At 45.0% G+C, this 26,488-nt stretch overlaps 1 protein-coding gene across 4 annotated transcripts in view; it reads left to right on the plus strand.

The window, feature by feature from the left end:
* The window catches only part of PRPSAP1 (phosphoribosyl pyrophosphate synthetase associated protein 1), a 65,148-nt gene that overhangs the window by 25,043 nt on the left and 13,617 nt on the right, over positions 1 to 26,488 (plus strand). For all 4 annotated transcript variants that reach the window (XM_034789312.1, XM_034789310.1, XM_034789309.1 and 1 more), the window contains 6 exons: positions 9,788 to 9,840; positions 12,124 to 12,190; positions 20,164 to 20,336; positions 20,804 to 20,919; positions 22,328 to 22,383; positions 23,224 to 23,369. In XM_034789312.1, coding sequence (XP_034645203.1) covers positions 9,788 to 9,840; positions 12,124 to 12,190; positions 20,164 to 20,336; positions 20,804 to 20,919; positions 22,328 to 22,383; positions 23,224 to 23,369 — 611 coding nt within the window. The remainder of the gene's footprint in view (positions 1 to 9,787; positions 9,841 to 12,123; positions 12,191 to 20,163; positions 20,337 to 20,803; positions 20,920 to 22,327; positions 22,384 to 23,223; positions 23,370 to 26,488) is intronic.

Below are 26,488 nucleotides of genomic sequence, written 5' to 3' on the forward strand. Positions count from 1 at the left end.
CCACTTTATTCTCTCTTGCAGTTTAGAGAATGTGCGGAATATTTCAAAAGATTAAATGTTAAGCATCTGGCTTTTGTATTCTCCCAAGAATGAAACTCTCAAGGTTCAAATACCCACTTTATGCACACCTAGCAAGTTTAGAGTTTTAAGATCCTCTGCTACTGACACCTACATTGCTAATGTATGATGAGTGAGTAAATGACAGATTTAGCTTTAACTTTGAATTTTCATAATTTTTCATTGGCTTATGTTTGACAGTGCTGGAGATAAGCATATGCTATATCATGAATGATTTAATATCTTGCAAAACTTCCTTTTTAAACAACAAAGATGCTTCAGTTACAGCAGTACAATTCTGCACCCCCCACCCCCAAAGCTACCCAATAGACTCTCCTGTATCTCAGATAAACTTGTGGGTTTTTTTTTTTTTTACTGTTGGGTTTGTTGTTGGTGTTTTTTTTTTTTTTTTAAATCCCTTTTCTGGACTGATGGCTTGTGTGTCACATTGTAGCTTGGAGAACCTGTGTAGCCTGATTTTAAGCCTCCTTTGGAAAATACCAGTTTTTGTAAGAGACAGATGGTTCCTTGACCATTGCAGCTCTAGTGGGCACTGCATTCAGAGGTAGTAACATCTGCTCTACCAACAAAACAATTTAAATATAGGAGCACCACAGATGCACTTGGATCTTGTTCTCTGATTGCAGAAGGTATTTCATGCAGAGGATACAAATGCTATGTACCACTCATCACTCTTTTAGCTGAGAGGAGGAGTTGAAGTCTAATGCCTACCAAATGCATGAGAATGCCAGTGTGTTCTGGAATGAGGTACTACCATTAATCCTGTGCATACTGCAGGGGTGTGTGTGTGTGTGTGTGTGTGTATATATATATATATATATATATATATATAGATTTGGCTCTAAGTATGGAAAATGATGGGGATCTAAAGACAGAAAATTGTGAGCATAAACAGAATGGCCTAATAAGGATAGGATTAAAAATGAGAGTTCTGATCTTTGTGTGATCATAGTGAGTCCTGTACACAACCCCTTTAAACCAGAGAAGTGCTCCTAGCTAGTGAGCAACTCTCTTTAGCTGAAGAAGGAGGCAGTACTGTTGGGTTCCAGAAAAAAGCTGTATCCAGCCCTCCTTGCAGGGGTCTCTTGGAAAAGTCTAAAGCAAAAGAGTGGATGATGTGGGGGAATCAGAGTACAGATCCACAGGGCTGCTAGTTTCATGCTCCCTGGCCTCTGTGTACCATCTGTCTTTATTTGTCCCGAAATAGAAGGAGTGGGGAACAGCACCTACTCTCCTTCATGCTAGAACATGAAGACTCACTGCAGGATGGTACCAAATCTCAGAGAATAAAACTGCATTGGTGCCCTAGGACAAAAGGAGGTAAACTGATAACTGAAGGATGGCAGGCAGTGTCAGGAAAGAATGTAAAATGAGTGCAGCATTGTTCTTTGCTGGAATGTCACTGCCCAGCCTGGAGTATAGGGTTTTGCTGCACCTTGAGAGGGAGTTTCTGGGTGACTTGGATGGAGTTAGTAGCCTTACCAAACAGGAATTTATTTTGCATAATACTTCTCTGCTTGCTTTCTCTCACACAGGGGAACTTCATTCATGAGTAATAGACTGGAAAGGGCAAGGGAGAATCTGCATAACATATGCTAATGGTTCAACTGTTGGATTATCATCCTGACTAGAACAAATGATGCCCATGAGGCTTCATCCTGAGAGGTGCTGAGCACCTGCAGCTTCTGATGACTTGAGTGGAAGTCGCAGGTGCTTAGCTTCTTTCAAGTCTGCAGTTATGTGTAGAGCCCTGTGGGGATACAAAAATTTGGATCCGCACCAGCACCCTCTAGAGCAGCGGTTCTCGAACTGTGGGTTGGGACCACAAAGTGGGTCACGACCCTATTTTAATGGCGTCACTAGGGCTGGCATTAATTTTGCTGGGCCCCAGGGCTGAAGCCTGAGGTTTGGGGCCAAAGCCCAAGCCCCACTGCCCGGGGCGGCGGGGCTGTTATAGGCCCCCCGCCTGGGGCTGAAGCCCTTGGGCTTTGGTCCCGTCACCTGGGGTGGTGGGGCTTGGGTGGGCTCAGGCTTCGGTCCCCCCCTCTCTTGGGGTAATGCAGTAATTTTTTTTGTCAGAAATGGGTTGTGGTGGAATGAAGTTTGAGAACTGCTGCTCTCAACCGGGCATCAGTGGTTTCAGGGGGTCCCCGGGCCCCATGGGCAGAAGCCTGGAGCCCTGGCGCAGGGGTGGGGCTGGAGCACTGCGGGAGGACCCCCTGAAACGACCCCCCCCATTAAGAACTGCTGCGCTAGAGCCCTGCATGGATTTAAAAAAAAAAAAAGGATTTGATCCGCAAAGATGGTAAACAATACAGCTGCATCTGCGGATATAAAGCAGATATCCACGAATTTGCATGGCTCTAGTTATGTGAGGGGAAAAGTCAGGTTTGTATCTTTGAGATAATAGGACTTACTCAGATATGTGAGCTGATCACATGAAACCTAATCTCTGTGTGTATAGTAGGAAAACTATCTACTGTTTGTCTTTCCCCTTTCACCCATTCAAAATCAAGAGAAATCAGACGACTTGTTGCAGGGTTGCTCTTGCACTAGAAAGAATGGCTGACTGTAGACTGTATTTAGAAGTTTTACAGGAGGCAGCTCATGTCCAGGCTATGGATTTCTTTGCCCTCTGCTATCCTGGTCATAGGGCATAGTCACTCCTATTCAGTCAGCCCAAGCATGGTCTACAATCCGTAGCATTCCAGGCAATTTTGAACAAACTGTTGCCTTTTTTGGTGTCTCACTGAGTAGAGGTTAACGAAGAGGTGTTGTCACCAGGAGGTCAATGTCAGGATGAAATTATATTCTGGTTGGGAGGTTTCAGCTGCCAATATAAACAGCATTTTCTCTTTAATTTCAATGTTAAATCCTGATTTACATTGAGGCTTGAATGTAAATTTTCCATGCGCATTTGGTGTGTCTGTCAGAGTGGAGGAAGCAAATGCAGAAGGTATAATCCTCCCCATGCTAACTCATCTGTGAAGAGTCTTTGTACACCTAATTATAAAAAATGAAGAAAACTCCCAAACTAACCTGTTGCTTGTGGTAAGGATCTGTATGGTTTTACCTGGTCATATAGATGGAGTACCATCAAGCAGAGGCTGTACTGTCTTCTCTCAGTTGTTACTGTTTTACGGGGCACAGAATTGTGCAAGGTGCTTCACAGGAGACAGATAAAACCCCTACCTGAAAGAGTTTAAAATCTGAATTGTAAGTAGGACTTGACAAATAAAAATGACAGGTTGTAGGAAATGTGTGGACAGAAGCCCACCATGCTGTTGGTTTAAAATATCTTCAGTATAATCTAGAAAGAAAGGAAAAGGTGTATTTTACGGTGCTGCGGAATTCACCCCATGCTGCAGAGTTGTACTCCAGAATATCAGCTCTCACTTTAAAAACAAAACAAAAACCTCAAACGTGAACCTAGCATAAACCAATGTGGTGGTGTCTGCCTGAGTTTGGAAAAGGCCGGAATCAGCTGAGAGGTGTGAACTGCCACATTCTATCTCAGTCAGGGCTCCATGGACTCCATGATACTTTGGCTGTGGAATTCAACATTTTCCTGCAATGCCACAAAGATCAGTGTCTTTGTTGCAGAATTTGCCATTTTGCTGTAGCCAGGCATCTGACATCTTCTTGTTTGGCGTGTCCGCCCTTCTGGGAGCTGTTCTCCATCTTCCAGCACAAGGTGGAGTTAACTGGATTAGTGCATGCTCCCTGCACTGTTCCATGGAGCCAGGCAGCAGAGGTTCACCTTGTAGCCAAGAATTGGGGAGCCAGAATTGTAGGCTGATGAGTTGAATTGCTTGGAGAACAGTGCGGCGGCTAAGGCAGGGACCCAGAGAAGTGAGCTGCTGATGCTACAAGATTCTTGCTTCCCTGACACATCTGGGGAGGGAGGTTGTGAGACAGGTAACCAGGATAACACTGGGAAAGCTGATGCCTGGGAAATGGAGCCAGGCCACCTGCACAGCATAGTGAAGAAGCCCATTCCTGAAAATAACTTTACATCAATGAATATTTTCAATTATGAGCTGTTGAGGATGAGATGAGAATGGAGGGTAATCCAGAGTATTGGAATAAATTCACATTGCCACTGAAAGTAGGGGTTGCTGTCACAAACTTGTAGATGGGGGATTTGGTACCATCTTGGCATGGAGTTAACAGGGCCTTGACTGTAGCACTTACACTGCAATTAAAAACACCATGTCTGTCTTGTGTCAGCTAACCTGGGCTATGGGGACTGTAAAATTGAAGTGTAGATGTTCAGGCTCATGCTCATGCTCGTGCCTCTGGGACCTCAACAACCTTGCACCTCCAGGTGCTTTTCCCCCTTATGACTGGAGGGGTGTTAATGGGCTACTTCACCTTGAATGGTCCCTTAAAATGTATTATCTACTTATGCTAAACAATCTGTTCTACTTTGTATTTAGCTGTGACACTGAGCATGTTTCCCAGGCCTGAAGAAGAGCTCTGTATAAGCTCAGGAACTTGTCTATCTCACCAACACAAGTTGGTCCAATAAAAGATACTGCCTCACCCACCTTGTCTCTCTAACTATAAGTTTATTCCGTAAGGCCATATTCTACCCTGGACCTTTGTGCAAACCTCCTGTTGACATAAATGATAGTAAGTAATTCTGTGGAATTCAGTCCTTCCAGAGGGAGTCTGACATCGCCCTTGCCCCACCTCTGCCTTTAAGGGGTAAACAAGCAACTGATAACAGCCTTGAGTAGATCAGGATTCTATCAGCATCCTTTTAGGACAGAGTTGAAGACTGAGGTTTTAGCTACACAAGTGTGCAGAAACTGATTTTACGAAATCAATATAACTCCTTTGTGTAGAAACACTTAAGCCAACTTAGAGTACTTTATATCAACTCAGTTTAAGTAATAAAGGCCTGAATCTGCCTGAACTGCCTGGATTTTATGAAACCATTGGTTGGTGGGCTCTGTACAGCATCACTGCAGATCAGGTGTCTAACTACTGAGAAAAAGCTGTACAAATAATAGTCTATGTATTAAAAAAAGGTAATTTGAAATGCAACTCTTGCCTTCTCCAGTGTTTCCCACCAGTCAATGCTTTAGGTAGGGTTTGTGGGCTGATGACAGTATCCCAGTATTCACAAGTGTGTTCTCAATACTTTTACTTTCTCTTGTCCTGTTGGCTAAACCCAGGCTGCACCAGTTCAGTTACACTGAAAGTTGACTCTCTGGCCATCATTTGTTCAGGGAGCTAACTTGCCTTCTTTTAGCCTCTTATTTCAGCAGCACAGAACCTAGCTTGCATCGTCTACTCTATTAATTCTGAAGCAACCGGCTCTTGTTTCCTGCTCTGCGTAACTGGGCTCTTGCCAGTGCAACCTCTCAAAGCATGGCAAACCTTCTCTTTATTTCTCTTACACTATGCAGTGTTGAATCTGCCACTTTCCAAACGGCATTTGGCTAAGATCTTTCCAGCTAAAGTATTTTAAAGGCTTCCCATATGCTTAGATTGCTTACTATCCTTAGATCAGTGGTTGGCTACAGGTCTGGGTGACAGTCTCTTTAGCAGAACACCTTTTCCAAATGGAGAAAGTAGAATAAATTGCCTGTTTGTGAAGTCAGAATTCATGCATCTCCAAAAAATGGTTGTGTGAATTTCTGTGCACTCATGGAAGAAAGAGCTTGCATCTTTTTTCCAATGCTTTGGGTTTTTTTTGTTTTTTTTTCTTGTTTTTTTTGTTGTTCTCTAGATTTTGAGTTGAATCTCTCAATAGCAGGCCAAACCTCCATAGTTTTAAGTTTCTGGCTTTGTCGTCAGGAGGGCTGCAGAATCCCGTCAGGCTACAAAATGGAAGCTAATGCTCTACAGGTCTTTCAACTGAAGGACTTGCATTTGCTGAGACAGCCTGACAGCTCTCCATTCAGGTTTATCAGAGCTTGGCTGTGCATAGCAAGCTGCTGGCTTTAGGTTGAAGCAGTGATACTTAGAAAGGAGCTACCTTGTTATTGGGTGACAAACTTTGCTAGGTCACTGCAGGCTGCTGTGTCCCTTCCGCTAGGAGTTGGGACCTATGTCTTGTCTGCCTGCACTCTTAAGCAGTTAGCATGCTCCACTGGACAGGACACAGAACTGGGATTCATCTCTGGATTCTGTTCCTGGTTCTGCTGCTTACTAGTACTAAGAGTGCAATGGGAAAGTTACTTAAACTCTCTGCCTCAGTTTCCCACTCTGTAAAATAGAGATAAGGGATATCTTCCTTTGTAAAGTACTTCAATATGCGTGGTTGAAAAGCAATATAATAGCAATACATGTGGACCCCGGGCAGTAATAAAAACTGGAGACATTACCTTCCTTTTCTACCCTTTAATAATACCACAGACCGATAGTACCACCTAGTGTTGTCCTTCAAATGAGACAGTAAATAGAAATCCCTTGTGTCCAATGCAGGTGGCAGTTCAAAATCCAAATAACACCCACAGAGTAGGCAAAAACCACAGTATCCTAGCCACCAGCTCCTTTTCAGTACATCTCTGGCTATATGTGACCTTTTGAAGACGAAGCCATTTTTAGACACTTGAGCACCTTATAAATGAATGTCTGCCCCATCACTGCACTTCACCACTTCACTCAGAGAGTTGTTATTAATGGTTCCCAATCCTGCTGGAAAGGCGTAACGAGTGGGGTACCGCAGGGGTCTGTTTTGGGACCGGCTCTGTTCAATATCTTCATCAACGACTTAGATATTGGCATAGAAAGTACCCTTATTAAGTTTGCGGATGATACCAAACTGGGAGGGATTGCAACTACTTTGGAGGACAGGGTCATAATTCAGAATGATCTGGACAAATTGGAGAAATGGTCTGAGTTAAACAGGATGAAGTTTAACAAAGACAAATGCAAAGTGCTCCACTTAGGAAGGAAAAATCAATTTCACACATACAGAATGGGAAAAGACTGTCTAGGAAGGAGTACGGCAGAAAGGGATCTAGGGGTTATAGTGGACCACAAGCTAAATATGAGTCAACAGTGTGATGCTGTTGCAAAAAAAGCAAACATGATTCTGGGATGCATTAACAGGTGTGTTGTGAGCAAGACACGAGAAGTCATTCTTCCGCTCTACTCTGCTCTGGTTAGGCCTCAGCTGGAGTATTGTGCCCAGTTCTGGGCGCCGCATTTTAAAAAAGATGTGGAGAAATTGGAAAGGGTCCAAAGAAGAGCAACAAGAATGATTAAAGGTCTTGAGAACATGACCTATGAAGGAAGGCTGAAAGAACTGGGTTTGTTTAGTTTGGAAAAGAGAAGACTGAGAGGGGACATGATAGCAGTTTTCAGGTATCTAAAAGGGTGTCATAAGGAGGAGGGAGAGAACTTGTTCATCTTAGCCTCTAAGGATAGAACCAGAAACAATGGGTTTAAACTGCAGCAAGGGAGGTCTAGGTTGGACATTAGGAAAAAGTTCCTAACTGTCAGGGTGGTTAAACACTGGAACAAATTGCCTAGGGAGGTTGTGGAATCTCCGTCTCTGGAGATATTTAAGAGTAGGTTAGATAAATGTCTATTAGGGATGGTCTAGGCAGTATTTGGTCCTGCCATGCAGGCAGGGGACTGGACTCGATGACCTCTCGAGGTCCCTTCCAGTCCTATAATCTATGAATCTATGAAAACCACCACCCCCTCATCCTACACAGCTAATTATGGTATCTTATTTTGGCTATAGGCCATTGGCAATAAAAATTGTGGCTAGAACAGGCTTGTTACACAAGCATGAAGATAATTGTGTTCTCAAAAATAAGCTTTATTTTGAGGTTTGTTTCCTAACTGCAGTATTTATGCAAAAATCCATGAAACTAACAGGAAAACCTATGTGTTAAAAGAATGTATTTACTAGACACAAAACTATAACTGGTAATTCAGTGAATAATCCTTTTCATTGAAAAGCCTGAAAAGGCCATGAATATTCGGGGCTCAATCTAACTACCCTGTGACTCAGCTGAGCTGAAACACACACTTGTGCCGAATAGAGCATCTACATGTCATTGAGATATCTTAGGCCTTGGCTACACTGGCGCTTTACAGCGCTGCAACTTTCTCGCTCAGGGGTGTGAAAAAACACCCCCCTGAGCGCAGCGAGTTACAGCGCTGTAAAGCACCAGTGTAAACAGTGCCTCAGCTTAGTGCCTAAGCTAATCCCCTTGGGGAGGTGGAGTACCTGGAGAGCTGGGAGAGCGCTCTCCCAGCGCTGGCACCATGACCAAACTCGCACTTCAGAGCACTCCCGCGGCAGCGTTTTGGAGTTTCGAGTGTAGCCAAGCCCTTAGCTGAGCATTCTAGATGAATTATACCTGCAATCAGGTATCTTTTAAACAAATTATCTTCTAGTATAGTTAAATTTTAAATGCAGCAAATTAATTTGGAAATATGTTAAATACACACACAATGTAATGAAACCTACTTCATAAAATAATGGAGTCCTTCTACACTGCAGTAAAAACTTGCCACACAACAGCTGCTGGTTTGGGTTAGCTGTCTTGGGCTGTGAGGCTGTAAAATTGCAGTGTAGACATTTGAGTTTGGGCTGGAGCCCAGGTTCTAAGACACTGACGGGGAGGGTGCCAGGGCCTGGGCTCCAGCCCAAGCCTGAACATCTACACTCCAGTTTTATAGCCCCACCGCCTGAGCCAGCTGGCCCAGGCCAGCCCCAGGTCTTTTACTGCAGTGTCAACATACCCCTAAGAGCCTTGTTAAAAGGATCTTTATATAACAGTAGGTAGAATTCTGACAGTTACGTTTTGTATTCTGTGTATCTGTACATAAAAAATAGATGCCTTTAATTGACTTCTTGCTAATGGACGGTTTTAGTTTTATGTATTTCTGACATCAGAAAAATGTAAAAAGTAATCTGAAAAATCAGAAAACTGTATTTGAAAATGAAACCAATCCAAACAGGTGAGTGGGACCCTGAAAGGATGGCAAGGGAAGATGGGTCAGTGGGGTGAATTTTTAAAAGTGTGTTAATGTGTTGCGAAGAAGCACACACTCAATGTACAGTTCTATTCTGAGATTGAAATCTCCTAACTCTGGGTTTTTTCATAGACCCCAGTGTGGGTATTAATCTTATGTGCAGTTGGGGCAGGTATACTAGGTCAATAATAAGAAATGTGTACAAGACTCTTGCAGTCATTTGGATTCTATCCCATTTCATTTTAAAATGTGTATTTTCTGGCTGAGAGTACACTTCATTCTGTACCATTGGAGATACAGAATCTGATAAATCTGAAAAGACTATTCTTGCTATATCATTAATCTGCAGCCAAATAGTCTGCCCCAGCACTGCTTCTGCCTCCTACCATACTGTTTATAACACTAAAGTAAACAAGTAACTTGGCAGGGGAATGATGGTAGCATTCATGAAGAGACTAGATAATTTGTATGGCCTTTTTGAATACCTTCACAAGTAAAGAGCTTTGAGAGTCCCATTTAATACACATGGCTTTTAAAATGAATAAGTCTTAAATTGAACATTGCAGCTTGCATTTTTTTTAAACTAAATTCTCCATTTGGTAATAAATGATTTACACATGCTGTAATTTTTATTTGATACTATGTTGTATAAGGCTAAACTTCATGTGGTGAGCCACTTAATACCTCAGAACATCAGTGCTTTAGAAAACAAACCAATTTAATCTATTTTTAACCCTCTCTTCCCCCTTTTTATCAGGCGTCTTGGTGTTGAGTTGGGAAAATCTGCGGTGTACCAGGAAACCAATGGAGGTGAGTCAGTGTTACTGTGCTTGCAAGCCTGTCTCACTATTACGTTTAGAAATTAACTAGTGGTAAATCTGCTAACCAAACTTGTGTAATAAGGGACCAGGTAACAGAAACATTATAGGGAAAAGGACAATCTTGTGTTTTTAAGTCAGGAGATCATTCCTATTCCTGTCTCTGCTAAACTTCCTGTGTGACCTTAGGCAAGTCAATAAATTGGTCCATGCCTCAGTTTCCCCATCTATAAAAGACTGGGTGATCTCTCTACCAGTGCTGTCGTCTCAGTCTAGAGAGAATGCAAATTCAAAGAGTTACTCAGAGGGCTCTAGAAGTTGCATATGAATGGCCATACTGGGTGAGACCAATAGTCCATTTAGCCGAGTATCCTGTCTTCCCACAGTGGCCAATGCCAGGAGATTCAGAGGGAATGAACAGAACAGGTAATCATCAAGTGGTCCATCCCCTGTCGCCCATTCCCAGCTTCTGACAAATAGAGGCTAGGCACTAGGAATACTTTAGAGTCATCGATGGACCTATCCTCCATGAATTATCTAGTTCTTTTTTGAACCCTGTTTAACTTTATCTCTCATTTAAATGTATTTGGGCACCTGTCTTCAACCATCTGAGGGCTTTGTTGAAACAAATGTGTTTATTAGCCAAAAAAAAGAGCTCAGTGGCCTAGCTGCAATTTAGCATTTCAGTTCTCCACTGCCATTTGTACAGAGGAGTAAGTAGAAACAGGAGGAATAATTGAAGTGGAAGTCTATACAATGAGTTTTTAAACTGGCGAGGGACTCTTATGGACAGTTACGAAAAGGATCCCATTTGAAGAATTCCTTATCTGTTAGTGAGCCGGGCCCAAACCATATTGAAATGGAGCAAGGAACACCCAGCTGACCTCAGTTGCCTTGTGGTACATAGAATGATGTACACTGTTATAAGTACCTCCAGTCCTAGGACAATAAATGTTTTATATGTCAGCAATATGACCTTGCAGTATATCTGTTGGCTTACTTATTTGCCACAACAGTGTGGAATGTTCAGCCAGTTTTGCATTGAAACACCCCAAGAAGAGGTTATCATCACTGGGTGCTGATTCAGTCCTGAGCAGTCAAAATATGGATATTTTAAGCTATTGGGATTTCAGTTGCTGCCCTTATACAGTTAGAGCATCATCCATAACTCCTTGTGCTTTCAGGTTTTGCTCTTCAATCTGTGCAGACTGCCATTGTAACGTATGGTGACTGATTGACTCTTTCTGCATGAGTTTTGGCTCATGCTCGCTGTCTTTTGAGTTTACTGTGATATAACCTTTAAATTGGGACATTTGCTTCAGGGTACAGATTCATCCTTCATCACTGTACAGCAAATCATTATCTCTTTGAGCTAAATCCCTTTAAGTTGTCACAATTGCCCAAATAATTGGACTTTGAATTTTGCAACCTGCTAAACCTGCCCCATCTTTCTCTCCCCTTCCCACCAACTTAGCCTTTTATTTTATCATGAATGTATGGAAAAAGAGTGCTTGAAAAGCCTTCCTACACTAGTAGTATTGTTCTGGCTTGCAGAGCTGGCTGGCTTATTGTAACTTGAAATTTGAGTGGCGAGGGAGAGATGGTTTAAGTGGAGACTTCGATTTCTGACCTGAAACTCTCTCTCTCCAATTGGGGGGGAGTGTCTGCTTACTTCAAAAGCAAAACAAAAGATGCTTTGAATTCTGCACTGCATTTTATTGTGTACTAGCCTGTAAGCACAGTGCTGACCTCGCCCTAAGAGATAGAAGGGCTTATTCCCCATTCATAAAATGCTATAGGCTGTTACATGTTTGATATTTCTTTGTTCACTGAGTGTGGTGTTGACAGCTATCATCAGCAAGAGAAAGGAAATAGAAAACCTCCGGACAGCTTTATGCTTCTTTGGAGGTAAAACGACCTGTAGGAGTTGAGTAGTTCTCTGCCTCCCCCCACCCCACCCCATGTAAAGTTATTGCAGTTCAGCCTAATTCTCCCTCTGTTTATTACATCCCATTGTAACTACAAATATCTCAATGCTCCATCGTGCAAACTCCTTGGTTCCCGAGAGCAGCCTTGTGGAAAATCCAGCCGGCTCACTTGTTTTATGATCTGATATGTAAATTTTCTCTGTGTAGATTGGGTGGGTTTTAAAACTCCATTGCTTTATCTGGCCCTTATTCCTGACCTGCTGGAAAAAGTTGCTATTAATGTGCTGCGTTATCTGCGTCATTCCCAAGCAGCAGCTTAGGGCTGACTATTTTTCTGTCCTCTTCAGAAACAAGAGTTGAAATAAAAGAATCTGTCCGGGGCCATGATATCTTCATTATACAGACAATACCCAGGTAGGTACTTTCTGGCTTAATTTAAATCTGTGATCGTGAGGATCCCGTCCACTGGAGTGTGCTTTGAATGTCCAGCTCAGTAGATTTTGTTCTGAGGTTTCGTATCTACTTGCTTACAATAATAGTGTGTTTTTACCAGTGCTGCTGCCTTGATGTCCATTTCTGTTGGGAGGGTGGTGTTTCGCTGACAAAATTCCCAGTGGATCGGTTGATTGTACCACAATCAGCTGAGAAGCTTTCCATCGGATAGGCTAAGTGTGCCACTTCAAGCAACAACAAATAAAACTGATGGCTGTGAATGAAAACTTGTCTGTTCTGTGCTATGTTGTCCTTGCAGACTCTATTGCTCAGTGATTTTGATTGGCACTTCCATTTCAGGATGTGTAATTTTCTCTGCCTTCCAATTACCAAGCAGCAGAGCTAGCAACAATAGGGGCTGTTGCTTTCATTACAGGTTGAATTACTCTTTCCTTTCCTTTGATTGTAATGATATGAAACTGAATTAATGTTGAAGCTCTGACGGCTTCCTGTGCTTCCACAACATTGTACCATTCCATTCTGCCCCTTGGGTAGGCCTTAGGGTAGGGGTGGGCAAACTACGGCCCGGGGGCTGCATCCGGCCCTTCAGACGATTTAAACCGGCCCTCAGCTCCTGCCGGGGAGTGGGGTTCAGGGCTTGCCCCCGCTTCGCGCAGCTCCCAGAAGCAGCAGCATGTCCCCCCTCTGGCTCCTATGCATAGGGGCAGCCAGGGGGCTCCGCACACTGCCCCCGCAGCTCCCATTGGCAGCCGATGGGAGCTGCAGGGACGGCACCTGCGGATGGGGCAGCGCACAGAGCCGCCTGGCTACGCCTCCATGTAGGAGCTGGTGTGGGGACATGCCACTGCTTCCTGGAGCTGCTTGAGGTAAGCGCTGCCCGGAGCCTGCACCCCTTACCCCCTCCAGCGCCCCAACCCCCTGCCCTAGCCCTGATCCCCCTCCGAACCCCTCAATCTCACCCTCCTGCACCCCAGAGCCCACACTGCCAGCCGGAGCCCTTACCCCCCCCGGACCCCAACCCTCTGCCCCAGCCCAGAGCTCCCTCCCACACACTGAACTCCTCGTTTCTGGCCCCACCCCAGAGCCTGCACCCCCAGCCGGTGCCCTAAACCCCTCCGGCGCCCCAGTCCCCAATTTTGTGAGCATTTATGGCCTGCCATCCAATTTTCATACCTAGATGTGGCCCTTGGACCAAAAAGCTTGCCCACCTGTGCTTTAGGGCATTCCTCCTCAGGTGGGTCTACTTGTTTTCTAGGTTGGACTATACTGGCTTTGGGTTAGGAGGGCAAAGAAATACTGAAAGGCATGATGGGCTTAGAAAACCATCCACTACCCTGAGAATCTTGCTTGATTCCAGTAGAATAGGTGGATAGATGAAGTGTCAGCAAAGGCAAAGAGCTGAGTTTGAAGGTGTGCACTTATTGCTGGTTTCTTGTCAAGTGATTAGTGCAGTCAGTGAAAATCAGTGCTGGAGTATTTAAAAAAAAAAAAAAAAGGGTAGTTAAAGTTAGGTCTCATACTATTCTTAAAGATGCAAAATTACCAGAGGTGAATATTGCGTTGTTATTGGCGAGCAAAGTGAAAAATCTCATGTGCTTTCAGGGCTTTGCCCCAAGTTGTACATTCTGTTGTTGCATTGCTCACCAGCACTCAAGAACAAATTAATGGTGGAATATCATATGAGCAGAAGCCTTTTCCAGTCTGCTCTGCAAACACAGTCCATATACTAAACAAGTCCAAATCATCCCCTTCCTAAGGCTTGGCTTCATTAATAAAAATATAAATGACAACATAAGATCAGCTTGAATCTTTTCCCCAGGGTTGGCTGCTCTGAGGGTTCCTTTCTCAAAACTATTCAGCCTATACCTTAGATAGTCTATTCCCAGAAAAGCCATTCTCGCATCACTTACCTACAGGTGAGGAAATGAGTCTCCTCCCCGATTGATTAACCAGACCCACTATTTTTCCCCAGCAGAATCAAAACCTGCTAATAGAATGGGGGTGTTCGGGCAAACACTGCTGATTATGTAAATCTGAGACAGATGAGGGATTTTAGTCGGGGAAATGACAACTCAAAATTTGAGCAGGCAGTAACTTAGGAGAAAACACAAATGTCTCACTAATTGTTGTCAACTTGTCAAGAATTTTGCCCTTCCCCAGACTTGACTTGATCATTCCAGTCTAAAAAATCTCTGCTCTTTTATCTTTGAATGAGTGTTGAAAGGACTTGTCCTCCAAATGAGCAGCCACTGTGATGCAGACAGGGTTCTTTATTCTTCAGCTTCACTTGTGCTTCACTGCGTGGCTTAGAGAGGACAAGCTGAAGGTTGTCTCCATTCTGCAGTAGATTTTAAGTCCACCAAGCGGGAGTGTGAGGAGAGGAAGTGAATGGATTATTGTTTAGCAACTTCCCATCTTGACAGACTCCTCAGCAGCACAAAACTTCATATTAAAATATTGTTCAAATACTATGTAATCATGCTGTAAGTAATAAAGATGGAAGAGTTGATAGTAAATCGAGATACTAGACGCTAAGGTGAAGTTAGTGGGGTGTGAATGGAATGAGCTGCCAGGCTCCAGGAGTGTTGTTCAGTGTTGCATAGTAGAATTTCTCTTCTGTTGAGCTAGTTGTTTAACCATGTCACTGGGTGCTCTACCCACCTTTGGAGCGCCTCCTTCTGGCTGCATCTGAGGATTAGCTCTGCCAGGCTGACACCCCTTTCTGCAGTTGTACTCTGTGTTTTGGGACACAACTTGTCCAGCTTCGTGGCTTGGCTCGCTGGCCAGGTCCCTGTAGTTTTCCCTTCCAGGGCAGGCTGCGTTCTCAAAGTCTCTTGAGATCCACTGTCCCAGACAGTCTTCCCTTTCACTGCCCCTTAATGGTGCCACTTCTCCAGTGTCTGGCAAGGGAAGCCAGGCCCGCCGTCTACACTGCATTTCAGCCTAGGGACTCTGCACAGACCTCGACTGCTTGTTGTAATCTTAAGCCTTGCTGCTGTATCCCTGGGCTGCTTCCTACTTTGCTTTCTTTCACCCTGAGTGACTGCACCCTCTCTCTTTCTGCAGCCCCCTTTTACTCTTAGCTATCGGGCTTTATACAGGCTCTCTGTACAGCTGAACGTTCTCTTTATCGCTCCCTGGCTCCTCCTCCCGGTGCAGCCTATGCAGTTAGTTGACCCACCTTAACCCCATCAGGCCTTGTGTGGGATGGACACCCCATCACAAACCGCTAGAATAAATAACTTGGTGAATTTCACAAGGAAAGGTTGGAAAATCGCAAAGGCTCCAGACTGCAGGAGTAAGGGTGAAAGATAAAATATACTGTAAACAGGGAAACTGTTTAGATGCAGAGGCCATTCAGGAGGAGGTATGTAGGCTAAGGCGTAAGAGCTGAGTGCGTAAATATGATTCATGGTGATAATCAAAAAATCCAGGGGTAATACAGTTTGTTGAACAACTTTGGTGCAGGCCCTTAGGGAATGAGTAGTAGTGCAGTACTTCCTCCAGAAAGGAGGGATGGCATAGACATAAGGAGGCAAAGGTGACAAGCCACGTAAATGAGTTTATTGCTTTTGTGCAATCTACTAAATTATTTACTCACCACAGTAGTTTCTCTTCTTCTTCCTCAGTTCTGTTCCGTTTGTCATATATGGGGTGGTTTCCTGAAAAGGAGAACCTAGCCACTGTCACGGAAGCCTTCAAAATCAGTGGTACTCAACCCTCATCTGTTTGTTTTTTTTCCCTGTGATGTAAGAGTATAATTCAAGAGAAGGTGGTATAAAACATAAAGTTCCAAAGTGACCTTTAAACATGGATTTTGTTTTTGTTTTTTAAAGCCAAAAATGTAACACCGATAGCATCTTTCTCTCACCTCCCAGCCCCACTGACATGGCTATGCCACTGAAGGAAATAAATGGTTCTTTGTTAGTTTGCCTTTCTGAGAGGCAGGGGGTTGTTTTATATAATTCTTGGCTGGATGTTTCATCGCAAACAAAGCTTTCTTGTGTCTAAGTACCATTGTATATGCAGGCTGATGGAGCCAGCAGGCTAACGAATACTCAGAATGTTCACGAAGAAACACAAATAGAGGTTCATTTCTAGAGGATGGGGGAAGTAATGGAGGTAAAGAAGTGGAACTAGTTAGTTGTATAACACTTGACAAGCAAGAAACAAATCAGAAGTTGAATGGAATGTCACTTTGACAACTCTTGGTCTCCGTGCTCTCAGGGACGGTACCCTGGTGTTCAGGGGGAAAGTGGAACTCAGTATGGGCAGAATGCTGTGACTGGATGAAGGGCGGTAATCAGTAGCCTGAGATGCCTGCAGGGGCTTCTGTGGAGCTGCAACAGACTTGTGGAAGGCAGAACTTTATGAGTAGAGCCCTGCGCAGATACAAAAATGTGGATCCGCGTCCGCCAGGATCAACCCACAATCCGCTAGCCGGCTTTTACCTGTATCCACAGTAGCAAGCTGTCTCACAAGGGCTAGTGAGGGGGAGAGGAGGGAGCAAGTGGGGGGGGCGGGGTCTTGCAGGGAAGAGGCAGCTTGAGGTTGGCGACCGTAAGGGGCAGCACAGAAGTGGGGTCTCATGGAGAAAGGGTGGCGCGGGGAGGAGGGGCTGGGGAGAAGGGGCATTGCATGCTCCTGCCGGGGGGTTCACAAGTGATAGCACATGGCAGCAGCAGTGCGTGTTGCAAAACAGTGGGGCTGCCCAGGAGCTGGCAGGATGGGCCTGGGACTGGGAGCACAGCCAGTGCTCCCAGGATGGGTCATGATGGGGACGCTGGCGCTCCCCGAGGGGCCTGAGCTGCTGGACAGGAAGCAGTGTGGTGAGTGGGTGCAGGACAGCCCCAATTCTGACCTGCCTCCCAACCCCAGCCACTGGCTCTGCCGCCAAGCCCGAGCACCTGCGCCCCCCCCCCCCCCCCCCGGGCTGCCCAAGCCGGATGCTGCAGCCCAGGCACCGCTGGTGAGTAGAGCCCTGCGCAGTGGTATCTGCATCCTATCCACTATCCGCAAAAGTGGTCCATGGATATGACATGGATATCTGCGGATTTGCAGGGCTCTATTCGTGAGAGTCTCAGAGTTGAGTTTTTACCATGACATTCCTCTTGCCCAGCATAGCTGCAATGTGCAGGAGGTCAGACGATGATCATGATAGTCCCTTCTGACCCTAATGACAGCTGGTTCACTTTACTTGTTTAGGCTTTGTCACCAAACGACTACACAACTGTTCTGTACCCCACAAAAGCAGGCATATATGGGGTGAAGATTGGTGACCTACTGCAGGACTTATTTATAATTTGAGAATTTGCCCATGATAGCTGGTATAATAGGGTAGGTAAGGTTGTCTTTGTTCTAAGGATATTACTGGATTTTTCCACCCTGTGGTGCATATATTTTCCACAAGGCTCTAAATTGTCTTTCAGTCCTGAGTAGCTGAGTCAAAGCTTATTGGCAGGATAGGATAGAATGTTTGGTGAACAAGCCCACCATATTCAGTTGAAAGCAACACAGTGCTAGACTGTCTCCTCATCCAAACTGGGCTCAAGGAAAGATTTGTGTAGTTAAAGCATAGCTGTCCAGTCAACATGGCACAAGTTAGGCAAGATGAGTCCTTCTCACAGACCTCTGTCATGATCTGTGAATATTTCACATACTGTACACCACTTTTTCTATGGGTCTACCCAATAGAAGCTGTTGCTTGGGGGGTTTAGCACTGATAGGGTGATTTGATGCAGCCTGCCTCTCATTTCCTGAAAACCTGAGTAGCACAGCGATGCTGGCCTCCAAGCAAAATATCACGTCTGCACGGCTTGGAGCTGGGCAAGGGAGGGGAAGTCACTTGTTTCCTTAAAATGTTCAATGTAAATGTAAAGTATTCCATGATTCAGATCCCAACTTAACTATACAGGCTGCTAAGGATGACATATTAGTTACAAAATCATTGCCCTCCAAAATGTTCAGCGTGAAATGTTAATTGTTGCAACAGTAATAGAATACATCTGGTTTCTGGGCAGTGATGGAAGCGAGAGAAAAATCCCCAAAAGGATGTATTACAACAGGGGTATTAGACTAGAGATAGAAAATCTGATCTGTAGAACTTGAGATTCAAGGTCTTGTTCCTTGCATGCATGTTAGTTCCTGTGTGTAGAGCCCTGCAAATGCGTGCATATCTGCTTAATATCCGCAGACCATTTTTGCGGATAGTGCATCAGATGCAGCTACCACCATGCAGGTCTCTACTCACTGGTGGCACCTGGCCCGCGGCGTCTGGCTCGGGCAGCCTGGGAGGCGCAGCAGGTCGGGGTCAGGGCTGTCCAGCACCCGCTTGCCATGCTGCTTCCTGTCCAGCAGCTCGGGCCCCTCAGGCAGCGCTGGCTGCATTCCCAGGCCTATCCCGCTGGCTTCTGGACAGCAGGGCCCACACCCGGCCGGCCTGGCATCCCTCCGCTCCACTGTGATGCAACACGCACTGCTGCTGTCGCTCGTGAGCCCAAGGGAGCAGAACACGATGCGATGCCCCTTCCCCAGCCCCTGCCCCCGCACCACCCCTTCTCCTCGAGACCCCACCCCCGCGCTGTCCCTTACCCCCCCCCCCCCCCCCTGGGGGGCCCCTTCCCCGCAACCCCCCCCCCCCCCCCCCCCCCTCGCTAGCTAGCCCTTGTGAGGTGTGAGACAGCTTGCTGCGGAGGGTGCGGATGTGGATACAGGTAAAAGTCTGATTGCAGATCGGATCGTGATTGATCCTGCTGGATGCAGATCCACTTTTTTTATATCTATGCAGGGCTCTACCTATGTCCTTTAGTTCTTAGGAAGTAGCTTGTAATTATGACCCTGTTCTTACTGTGTATTCTGCTGGCACACTCTCTCTCTCTTTGGTGGAAAAATGGATATTGTAGATACCAAGGCTAGATGAGACTACCTTGATCATCTAGTCTGACATCCTGTATAACGTAGGCCATAGAACTTCCCCAAAATAATACCTGTTTGAAATAGAGCATATATATTAGAAAAAAATCATTTTGGAGGGAGTTTGTTAAATATATGCTGTCAGAACCTGTGGCCTAAGATCTGATCTCTCTTCTTTGAGAGTATCTCAAGAGGCACTGGTTCATGGGATCTATACACACTGCTGTGGCCAGAAGATCCAACTTCTTTATCATGGTCCTCTGTAATGCAATTTGAGCCTTCAGAGCTTCCTGTTTCTCACAGTAAAGCTCATTTACATTTTCATTGCTAACAATGAGCAAAACAAATACTAATGTAGAGATCAATGAAGTATTAGAGAAAGATATCGCTTTGATACTTTCTGGAAGAAACTTTTTCTTCCAGACAAAGTTACAGCAGGGTGTGTTGATCTAAGATAGTTTATTTCTATGTAAAACCAACTGCCACATGTAGAACAAATTCCCTCCTTTTAGGCACCTTGACAAGCATTGAGTTACTATATCACTAAGTTCCATAGCAAAAATAGCATAAATAGTAACGATGAACTTCTGCGTCAGAGAGCTTGATTTGTTGTTAAAGTTGATTGAAGATCTATGGTTTTAAGTATATTTAACTCAATAAATGCCACAAGAGCAGAACCTCATTTTCTCTATAGCTGACAGCCTGAGCAGTAAAAGGTGTGGAAGGCTGTAAACAAAAACAAACAAAAAAAAAAAAGGAAGGGATAAGTGTTAAGTGTGGGAAGTGGTAGCTCTCAATTTGCCTTTGGTAGCTCAGTGGGCTACTGAGCTACAAGCAAATCTGTTTAGCTTTATCAAATCACATGTGACAGTCATAGCAACAAAAATTGAGGGTTTATCCAAAAAAGGCTCAAAGCAAATTACTTTTTGAACACTAAGCAAAGAAGCTAGAGACTGTGGGAGGGAATTGTTATCAGAGTTCTTCTACACTAATATTTGGAATGGTTTTCAAACCTCTCTTAGAGATGTGAACACTGCTGTAATGGAATTGTTGATAATGGCTTATGCACTGAAGACTTCCTGCGCCAGGAATATTATTGGGGTCATCCCTTACTTCCCCTATAGCAAACAAAGCAAAATGAGGAAGAGGGGCTCCATAGTCTGCAAACTGCTAGCTTCTATGCTGGCCAAAGCAGGTGAGTGTGTCGTGCAAGGAGGCAGCAGGAATTTTAGCCTCTATAACTTGTTCAACTACCATGCACCCCTGGGAATCAACTGCCCTTCCCTACCTCCCCCCTCACACTTGGGGACTTGTCCCCAAGTCCTCGGCCTACGTTGGGGGAACTAACATTTGTTCAGCTGTCTTTACAGTTGTATCTGGGGATGAGTCACAAATATCTGTTTAGGAATGCTGTATTGACCTGCCTATGCTATGCTCTTTCTGGTGCTGTGTTTTTTATAATAGTGTGGCTGGTTCTCAGTACTTGCTTCAAAGCTTTTTCTTCTACCAGCTTATACATCTGTTAAAATGTGGCATACAATATATTGACATAGGATAATTTAGAGACCATGAAATTTGGAGACGCACAGATCATATATTCCAGAAATTGTATCAGAGGATAGGAGAGGCTATTTGGTGATTCACTCTTTTTTGCGTTTTTAGGTTTAACACACATTATCACTATGGATCTTCATCAAAAGGAAATCCAAGGCTTCTTCAGCTTTCCAGTAGACAACTTAAGGGCATCCCCTTTCTTGCTTCAGTATATACAGGAAGAAGTAAGGTTACTCTAGTTTTCTCTCTACTTGTTTGCATTTAACCTGTACTTGACATGATATAGCATTGTTCATTCCGTTGCTTACACAAGAATTGTTTTGTTGGGCTAGACTGATGGTCAGTCTGGTCCTGTAGTCTGTTTCTGACGGAGAACAATACCAAATGCTTTCCAGGAAAGTGTGAAATAGACCAAATTGTGCAATACTGTAGCAGGCTGGAAACGATTTCCTGATCAAAACTGGAGATAAGGCCATGCTCTGAAGTATGAATTTCATTGTTCTAGACAATTGTTTTCTTGGTGTCATTTGAGATACTGTTCTTACTCATGCCTTTAATCATTTTTAAATCCTATGAAGCTGTTTCTCTCACTGTGAAGTGGATGTTTTGGTGAGCTGAATTATAGCTGGACTTTATGCTATACTGTTTCCAGCAGTGCTATGCAAAGGTGGGGAGGCAATGTGTTTTATTTAGATATTCAGAAAGTATGATTTGGATCCCAGCAAAATCATGCAGACTGCAAGAGTGACTCTTTTTAGTAGAGTGCCCAGGATCTCTGGAACAGCACGTTTAAATGCTGGCAGAATCAACTCATCCCTTCATTCAGGATCGGTAGAGTACAGTGCATCTTCCGTGTCTGGCCTGTTCCTTAAAAAGTGGGATTGATCTCGGTTGTCTTTGGACCAAAAAAAATCTTTTCCCATCTCTCCTCCCCGCCCAGTTCTCATGCATTATATGCTGTGAACCACTTGGCTTCTGCCCTCCATTTCAGGGTATGTCTACACTGGAGCTGGAAGTGTAACTTCTGTCTCTGGTTGTTACACTCATGCTTGCTCTGATCAAGCTAGTGCACTTCTGTTTCTAGTGCATCTGCTTGTGCTGGGCCAGGCTTGCCAACCCTAAGTATTCAAGCGGTTAGCCTATCTTGCCACTTGTGCCACCATGGCTACACTTCTGTCATTAGCACGCTAGCTCAATCAGAGCTAGTGTAGGTATGTCTGCATCCAATGTAGATGTACCCAAAGAAGTACAGTGTGCACTTTGTACAGTTGTCTAAGCCAATAAAGAAAGGTGGTGTAGAACTACAAAATGTCTTTTTAGTAGTGAGTTCCGTGACCTAATTGTATTGCATGAAGAATTCTGAGTATTTAAACTTTAATTTGAGTACTGTGTTCTATTGTGGGGCAGGTTATATACAAATGCCTGACTGCCCTTCTTTATATCACTGGTGTTAGCATGGCATTATCTCCTTTTATTAGTACTACAGCGTGAGGTTCCCCAACTGTTGCACTTGATTGTAAAGATGTGTAGACAATTGTTGTTCACCCAAATTATAATGAGTTAGGAACAAGTACTGTACCTAGTACTAGACTCACTACTTACATGTTGGTAACCTTTTTCTTTTTAATCCAGATTCCAGATTACAGAAATGCAGTTATTGTCGCCAAATCCCCTGATGCAGCGAAAAGGTAAATAGACTCTTCCTGACTGTCGGGGTGTACGTTTGATAAAACCTGCTGTGATCTGGTAGTATGGAGTGCATGTCGAAATGCAGAGTCTCCTAACTGAGACGACAAACTTGTCTGTCAAACTGTTTTGCAGTAAAATGCTGGATTCAAACTTAGTGCTGCCAACCTTTGAGGTGCAAGTGTCTGGATTGTCACACAATTGACCCTTGCACTTGGCGGGAGGCGGGGAAATGCCCAGATTTAGAGCTCCCAACAGCTGGCGTATTGAGCAGTTTCTATTTACCTGGGTATTAGAGAATGTCTGAGCTTCTCACACGTTTAAGGAGTCATAGAGCCAGTACTGGGCACAGTCAGATTACATAGTCACACCTGTTGCCTCTATCCAATGCTAATGTGGAGATTGCCATTAGGAGGAAGTCGCACCTAGCCCATGACCCACACCATGGTACAGTGGTGGTTGCAGTAAGGGTCTGTGTTTGAATCAGCAGGCCTGAGAAGGCAGTGGCAGTCAGCTTGTCATAGGGAGAGGATGCGAAGGAACACCAAGAACCTCCTGGTGATGGAATGGCAGGTTAGAGAAGAGGGGAGGTACTGGGTGTTGGGTTATTTGAAGAAGATGGGTTTGAAAAGGCAGTTCTTCCTAGCAAAATGTGTAGGATTGGTGCTAGGGAAGTGGAAGGAGCTTGTCTGGAAGTTGAGTGGCACAATGGTAGAGTCCTAAATTCCCCTGTTGATTGTACGCAAGGATTAAACATGTGTGATTAAAAAGTATACCAAGCCAGAGGGCCTTTCCAGAGGTGTTCTCATGTATCCCTCTAACCTGTTCTGGTTTTCATGCAGGGCTCAGTCTTATGCCGAGAGACTGCGTCTGGGACTAGCAGTGATCCATGGAGAGGCTCAGTGTACGGAGCAGGACATGGATGACGGCCGCCACTCTCCCCCAACTGTCAAAAATGCCACTGTGCACTCTGGCCTAGAGCTGCCCTGTAAGATTAGCACTCCGTCTCCATTTAACTTTTGATCAATGGGGGAAGGCATGGTGATGGGAGCTTGCTGCCTGCTTCATTTTACTGATATAAAACGGGTTCTCAAATTGGGGGTCAGGACTCCTCAGGGGCTTGCGAGGTTATCACATGGGGGGTCGCGAGCTGTCAGCCTCAACCCCAAATCCCGCTTTGCCTCCAGCATTTATAATGGTGTTAAATTTATAAAAAAAAAAAAAGTTTTTAATTTATAAAGGGGGGTCGCACTCAGAGGCTTGCTGTGTGAAAGGGGTCACCAGTACAAAAGTTTGAGAACCACTGATATAAACTATACCAGTGCAACTTCTCATGTAGACAAGGTTGAAGTTAGATCTGAAGACCTTGTCTACGCTGAGGTCTTTTGTCAAATCTCCCACTATTACACTAGTCCCAGTGCAGCTTCAGCTGGCGTTAGTGCCGGGAGAATGTGACAAACATCAATGTAGAGACAGCATTTATTCATCAGTGAGTGGCAAAATTATTCATGTTAATGAAATAAACTTGACTTCTAACCATCTTATTGAAATACCAAAGGGAAATTTGCAAGGGAATAGCCACTGAGCTGAGAAATTGTTGGGTGGGTAGCCCTTTTCTCCTTTTGGGTGCAGTCTTTTTTTTTTTTTTTTTTTGTCTGCTGTCCTCTGAATGTGGAGACTATGCCCTAGAACTGCAGCAGCCTTTATAATAGCCTTGTCTGTATTGGGAACAAAACCTTGCTAGTTAGTGTCATTTAGATATTGTTTCTGGGAGCATTCTAATGTGACTTGTTTGGTCAGTATGAATAAAGGTCTTTCTAAGAACTTTTGGAACTCAGAATGCTACCTTGTATGCTCTCTCTATCCTCACCCTTGTATTAGCCGGCAGCACAGTTTTATAATGTTGTTTTTAGGTCCAGAATCCTAAAAAAACTGTTCTAAGGAACTATGCTACTATCCTGCTAGCAACATCAGGATTCAAACAGTGGTAGCAGTACTGATAAGGGAAAAAGAATCCAACTGTTTCCCTTCCCTCTTAGCTGTCCAGGTACATGTTTTTGGGCCTAAGGTTAGGGTTTAAAGTCATGGATGCGTTGTGTATGTATGTGAGACTAGAGCAAGGTGGTGGGTGGGGAGGGAAGCAGGGGAGGAGACATGGACAGGTACCTCAGCTGCAGAAAGCAACGTTCCATCAAGCAGATTAGCTCAGTGATATCTGTCTTTGCAGAGGTTACCAATAGCATAGATGGTCCAGTGCTTGCAGAATGATAATGAACACATAACCAAGAGTGTGTGTTCCTCTCTTGTCCTTGATGTGGTGATTAGAGATCAATGTCCTTCATGCATTAGCTAGTTACGATGCTGAGACAAAGTGGGTACAAAGGAAATTGTCATTGTCACAAGTGTTAGTATAACAAGTACACACTTAAAGGACATATTGAAGCTAGCAGGAGTCTCTTCTTGACTTCTGACAGCAAATGTTAGTCTTTGATTTTTGTCCTCTTGCAAGCATTTTTCCCTCCTGTTTCTAAAGGAAACTGAAATTTAACATAGGTGCTTTGGTCTGTTTCCTTGATTCCGAGGTATGGGTGGAATATCTCATTTTTTGCTCGTTAGTATAACTAGAGTATTATTCCTGAGGGAATTTAGTGCCTAAAAATGATGCGCACATTTTAAAATTCTGCAAATTTTATTTGTCAATAAATAAATGTGGCTCCAGCATAGCAGTGGGGCGCACAGGCCACTGGCTGCATTGAGGTGGGAGATCACCCTGAAACCCTCACCTCCCACGGTATAGGGACTTGGCAGTGAGGCTGCACATGACCCTGACACAGTGCAAGGGCTGGGCCTGCCCCAGAAACACCCCAGGACCCTGCCCCTCTGCACCAGGTATGGGTGAGCAGGATCCAAGTATGGAGGGGCTTAGTGTGGGGAGATCCAGGTGTGGGGTGAGAGGTTTCTGTGTGGGGCAATCTGGGTGCAGGCGCTTCAGTGGGAGATCTGGGTGCACAGAGGTTTGTTGTGGGGTTCTGGGTGCAGGGGATCCAGGTGAAGGTGGTTGGGGCTCGGGGGGGGCTGGGTATGGGGAGATGGGGCTCGGCAGGGGTTCTGGGTGTGTGTGGTCCAGTGGGGAGTGGTGGTCCTGGTGCTGAGGGGAGTGGGGCTTGATGGGGTGGGGGTCCAGGTGCAGCTGGTCGGGGGTCAGTGGGGTGGTGGTCTGGGTGTGGGCGGCTTGTTGGAGGGGTCCGGGTGTGGCGCTTGTCAGGGTGAGAGTTCAGTGGGCTTGCTTAATGGAGGAGCCCCAGCTACTGCTGAGGAGATGCCACATGCTGGGCTCCCACTTCCCCCTGTGATGCCCCTATCCCCTTTTCTTCTCTATCCCCTTCCCCTCACTCCCACATTCCTCTTCCCTTGCCCTATTCCACCTCCTCTTCTCTCCCCCCCCCCCCCCCCCAGCCCCACTGCAGAATAGAAAACAGGAAGGCTCCCGGCACACAGAAGGGAAGCACCACTGGCACAGGACCCAGGAGGCATCGATCAGCTGCAGAGTCAGCTGTGCGGGGACCGAGACAGCCTCTGTCACTGGGCAGCTCTCCGCTTGCAGAATGAGGGGGGGCAGTGGCATGTAACCCTGTGTGCCCCCTAAAAAACTGCACTCATGGTCCCCACCCACCCCCACGTGGCTTCCCTTTGCTTCCCTACCGTTTTCTGCAGGGAAACATAGGAAATCTGCAGGGGGAAGTGGGGGTGGGTGGGTTCTGCAGGTGGCACAGTCCCGCAGAATCCCCCCAGGGATAGAGCATGTAGATCTTGCGTCAAGGCTTATGTTGATGGTGATTGCAGATTTTAAAGAACTTGAAAATCCAGAAGAGATTCTTTATCGGATAATTCTTCAAATACATTAAGGGCTGTAGTAAACAGGACTGTGGTCAGTTGTTCGCCATGTCCACTGAAGGTAGGACAGGAAGTAATGGGTGTAATCGGTAGCAAGGGAGATTTAGGTTAGATATTAAGAAAAATTTTCTAACTACAAGGGTAGTTAAGCTCTGGAATAGGTTACCAGGGGAGATTGTGGAATCCCTCTCATTGGAGGTTTTTAAGATCAGA

Source organism: Trachemys scripta, chromosome 14 (assembly GCF_013100865.1).
Source record: "Trachemys scripta elegans isolate TJP31775 chromosome 14, CAS_Tse_1.0, whole genome shotgun sequence".
Taxonomy (NCBI): domain Eukaryota; kingdom Metazoa; phylum Chordata; order Testudines; family Emydidae; genus Trachemys; species Trachemys scripta.